At 40.6% G+C, this 5,000-nt stretch overlaps 1 protein-coding gene across 3 annotated transcripts in view; it reads left to right on the top strand.

Annotated features, from left to right (window-relative positions):
• Positions 1-5,000, top strand: part of LOC118447645 (uncharacterized) — a 134,895-nt gene that overhangs the window by 92,575 nt on the left and 37,320 nt on the right. For all 3 annotated transcript variants that reach the window (XR_014982445.1, XR_014982444.1, XM_085658922.1), the window contains exon 5: positions 4,465-4,518. Coding sequence is in view for 1 of the 3 variants with exons in the window: in XM_085658922.1 (XP_085515048.1) it covers positions 4,465-4,518 (54 nt within the window). In the remaining 2 variants the exon portion in view is untranslated. The remainder of the gene's footprint in view (positions 1-4,464; positions 4,519-5,000) is intronic.

Raw genomic sequence — 5,000 nt, 5'->3', positions numbered from 1 at the left:
AACGTTTTAAAAGGCCAAGAGAAATAGTGCTCGTAAATCGTCGTAGATATCTACTCTGAGAAGATAGGCGGTGTGCGTGTCTGCTCTTGGATGCTTTTCACTTTGGACACATATTATCGGGGCCGCGCGTTACGCGTACGGTCACGATGATCGTCATCGTGCCGATGACAGCGAATGGTCTTCAGGACGAACGCAATAAACTAACTCTTTATCGACGAACGTGATTTTCCTTGGGCAAGAGCACACGCAAAAGAGAAAGAGAAAGAGAGAAAGATAAAGAAAAAGAGAGAAAAAGAGTCAGATAGAGAAGTAGAAGGATCGTTTCGGACGATCGTTTCAATCGCGATATTAGATCGTCCGTCGTTAATAATAACTTATGAGCGCTTAGCGCTAGAGCTTTTATCGCTCGTTATATCTTGGATCTTTACACGCGCTAGATAGGGACTTAGAAAATTGGAATGAACATCGGAGGGCAAGGTCAAAGTTTCCAATCGCATTAATCCTTAAGAAACGATTCCTCATACGTACTTACGTACGTGCACGTACATTGTACGTATGTACATACATACATAGATACATAGATACAGATTGGTATATAGAACCGTGTGTGGTTGAAGATGTAAGAAGGTTTAAACGATCATGTTAGTTCGATTATATCAGATGCTTTCTTTATATCGTTTACTAAGGTTCAACATAGTTAATGTCGGACCGTTCAAATGTTTTTATTTGTGTTTACTAGCCGTCACGTTTATTAGTTATCGTCATTTACATAAACCTTTACGTATAGAGATTCGTGTTCTCTGTTGGAACATTCACGATCGATCGTTATTTTCGATCGGTAAACGGTTAATAGATTCATGAATTTAATCCAGACGCGAGGATAGATCGTTTTGCATGATCTTACGAAATTTAACATAGAGCGGCACGCGCATCTCAATGGCGCGTAGGTGCGTAGATATCTAAGTAGCATAGATTACACGTTGATCATAGATACTCCTCTCTTTCCTTCTCTTTTTCTCTTTCTGTCTGTCTCTCTCTCTCTCTCTCTCTCTCTCTCTCTCTCTCTCTCTTTCTATCTCTTTCTTTTGCGTTCATTCGTCTTCCTCCTCATCGTTCTCGTCTCCTTTAATACTCCATCGGTGACCCAACGTGGGCGCGGGCCACGCGTCGCTAATTACGGCCAATCAGACGCGGCTGGTGCCAACCTTATGCAAATCCGACTATCTAAAGGGCAACCGGAGAAAGTGATTGGGTGATTGGGGTCCACCGTGCGATCTATTATCGAATCTAACCTAAGTATATTATCCGAAAAGAAAAGAAACAGAAGGGAAGTCTTCTTTTTCTTTCTATCTTTCTTTCGTTTTTTTTTTTCTGCAACATTACAAAAGAGAATGAAACAATGTGGAGGAAGAGGATTTAACGAGAAAGTCGATTCGGCGTGCTTCTCTTCGTGCTTCTCCTTTTATCGTGCTGTTCTCCCTACCAACGCCGCCTCTTTAACCTCCACTACCTTCTTCTCGTGGTCCGCCCACAACGCGTGCTGGTTCATTCTCTTCGCTCCATCCCCGCGTGTGTTTGCGCGCGCGCGTACACCCACGCCACGTGCTCGCTGCTGTTCCCTCGCCTTTGACTCCTTCCCAAGGATATACCACCTATGATTATCTTTCCATCAAGTCGATCTCCTTTTCTAAGTAATTTTTTTTTCTTCATGGTTAAAAGACAAAGACAAAGACAAAGAGAGAGAGAGAGAGAGAGAGAGAGAGAGAGAATTTATTTTTATGCTTTTTGTCTGAGTACTATAATAAACTTACTAAACAGTAAAACATTAAATGAAATACAAATATATTAATACGTGAATACAAACGTCTATAACACTAGCAATGAAATATATTGATTTGATCAAATATATAATATAGAGAGAAAGACGATAGAGAGAAAGGGAACATAATTTTTTTTTTTTTTTTTTTTCTATGACTTTATTATAAAATATTACAAAACAATTAAAAATAAAGTAAGATATGATAAAGAGTAATACATAGTAAATATTTCATTATTGTAATATGTACCAACAGTGAAATATATAGATATAGATATAATAATGATATAATGTAGAAAAAGAAAAGGAAAAAGAAAGGGAGAGAGAGAAAGAAAAAAAAATTGCCTTCATCGTAGCAAACAAAGTGGCAAAACCTTATCGCGATAAAGAAAGGCAGCCACAAAAGCATCGGCGGAACTCTTCGTCGTCTCACCTCTTGATTCTTACGTTTCTGCGACCAATAAAATGATCTAGCTCGAAGCTAAGACGAGAGTAAAGGAACTCGAGTTTACGAAGCCTCAGGGAAATCTTTACGTCTTTTTTTACTCCTCATCCTGATCGTTTTTCCTTTTATCGCGAACGTGCTTGGCCGCACCTTCAGAGATAGAGAGAAAAAGAGAGAGAGAGAGAGATAGATAGATAGATAGATAGAGAGAGAGTGAGAGAGAGAAAGAGAGAGAGTTCAGAGAGATAGTTTCATCGTGGCATAAAACAGTAATCTCTCTACAGACTTGGAGTAAAGATCGACCGGAATCTCTCGTACCTTCGTCTCCTCGATGCGCTTTCTGATGAGAGAGAAAAAGAAAAAGAGAGAGAAAGAGAGAGAAAGAGAGAGAAATAGAGAGAGAAAGAGAGAGAGAGAGAGACAGATAGACAGAGAGGGAAAAGGATAAAATAGTAGATAGCGATGGGTTCGTGTTATTGCTACCGAGAGACGTGTCGATGGAATGGAAACGATTCGATAAAGAGAAACCACAAATTTCTAGCGATCGAGCCGCGATGTGGTAGAGCAAACTGGAGAGCGATCATCCCATTTGCGTTGGTAAAACTGGTTCGTGACTTCCGTCGATTTCGCGATTTTTCCCTTTCTCATTTTACCAACCCTCCTTCCTTTCCCCTTTCCCGAAAGTCAAGTCCAAAAACTTCATTTATTTCTGTCGGTTAATCTCAACGTAAGTTAATCTTTTCTTAATATCATGTGTCAAACGATTTTATCATACAATCAAGCTCGAATTAAGTTGTAGCATTTTTAACAAGAAAAACTAGTTTTTATATTAGGAAAAAACGAAAGGAAAAGAAGATAAACTTAGGATAAGTAAGAAAGAGAAGAAAGAGAGAGAGAGAGAGAGAGAGAGAGAGAGAGGAAAGAAAATTTCCGGTAGCAGGACTCCCCGTCGTGGAAGATCTCTTGTTGCTTCGCATTTTGACGCGCTAGGCTCTTCGCGAGGAACGAAAGAGAAAGAGAAAGATATAAGAGAAAAAGAGAGAGAGAGAGAGAGAGAGAGAAAGAGAGAAAGAGAGAAAGAGATAGAAAAGAGAAGATCGCGAAGCGTGCCGTCCAATTAAACTCTTCTGCCGGGCGAACGCGCGCTCTTACTATATTGATTTAATTATCTCGTTACGACTCGGCAAAAGTCCGCTCAGGCCGAACGCTCGAGAGCGACTATATACACGCGTATAAGTCGATCAATTATCGGGGTAGAAGGAGGGGGAGCGGGAAGGGGGAGAAGGAGGAGGACTCGATTCTGTCTCCTTTTCTCGAACAGCATTCCCTTTCCTTTTATCTATTTTCTTTTTCTTCCTTTCATTTCTTCTTTCCTTCTTTCCTTCTTTCTTTCTTTGATCAAGAGCTCGCGCTTTTACTGCGCGTTTCTCTTCTTTCCATTCCTTTCTATCTCGATTCTAACAGCACGTAAGTAGACGAGCAAGCGAGCAAACGAAAGAGCAAGCGAGCTAACAGAAGAGCAAAAGACTAAGAGAGAAAGATAGAGAAAGAGAGAGAGAAAGAGAGAGAGAGAGTAGAGTTCTTCTTTCTCTATGCTTATCTACGTAGCTGTTCCTCGTCTCCCTTCCCCTGATTTATCGACGTATTTCTAATCAAGAGACCGCGCGCGACCGAGGAAGCTGTATTAGTTAACCTTGTCAGATAGGTAGGTAGGTACCTTCTGGCTGATCGTGCATACTAAGTAGTTAACTTCGTGGGTGGTGCTCTTGAGTACCACCTCCGGTTGCACTGCTAGAGCATGAAGGCATTCGTCGATCGATCGATCGATACACCGTTCCATCTGCGCATCGCTTCGACCAAGAAGCTTTCTGTTTCTCTTTCTTCTCCTTCTTCTTTCTTCTTCTTCTTCTTCTTCTTCTTCTTCTTCTTCTTCTTTCTCTTCCTCTTCTTCTTATTCTCTCTTTCGCTCTTTCTACTCTTTCGTCGTTCGACGAAAGATCGATAAGAATCGTTACCGTCCTACTCGCGAGATTATCACGAACGAATTTTATCCCTTACGGTTTCGATTTAAAATTATATTTTTTCTTCATTTCGTTTTTTTTTCTTTTTCTTTTTTTTTTCTTTTTTTCTTTTTTTTTTTTTTTCAAATCGACCAATCTAACGAACAATTTTCATTCAACTTCATTTTATTATCTCGTTTCAGGTCCTGAGAAGAACGGTTATCACGACAGGGGTGGATCCATTTTCTACCATTTCGGTGAGTGAGAGAAATGTTTTCCTGAAAGTTTTCTTTCATTTTAAAACGTGTTACTTGATATGATCTGCATCCTTCGATTCTCTGTCTATCTCTCTCTCTCTCTCTCTCTCCCTTTCTCTCTCTTTTTCTCTCATTCTCGCTCGGAGGTGTATCTTAAAGGTGGATTATCAAGTGTCATTATCTAGACAACGAATCGCGGCACGCATGGGTTAAGGTAAAGACACTTCCAACAAGTTATGAACGATAAAAAGGAATAGCTCGAAGAGAGTCTGGAGTAATTTCCACATCAAAGAATGGCAACAGAGAGAAACAGCTCAGAGTGAATAAGAGAAAACGAGTGGGAGAGAGAGAGGGAAAGAGAGAGAGAGAGAGAGAGAGAGAGAGGTCGGGGTCGGTGCGTAGCAAGCGATTAGGGCTTAACGATTATTCTCGGTCCTACGTCGGAGTTAACCGGTCGTAGAAGTAATAACGCTCGACAATCT

Source organism: Vespa mandarinia, chromosome 8 (assembly GCF_050613455.1).
Source record: "Vespa mandarinia isolate Hongniang chromosome 8, ASM5061345v1, whole genome shotgun sequence".
NCBI lineage: Eukaryota > Metazoa > Arthropoda > Insecta > Hymenoptera > Vespidae > Vespa > Vespa mandarinia.
The sequence above is the reverse complement of the archived record's forward strand: the minus strand, read 5'-3'. Positions and strand labels throughout refer to the sequence as shown.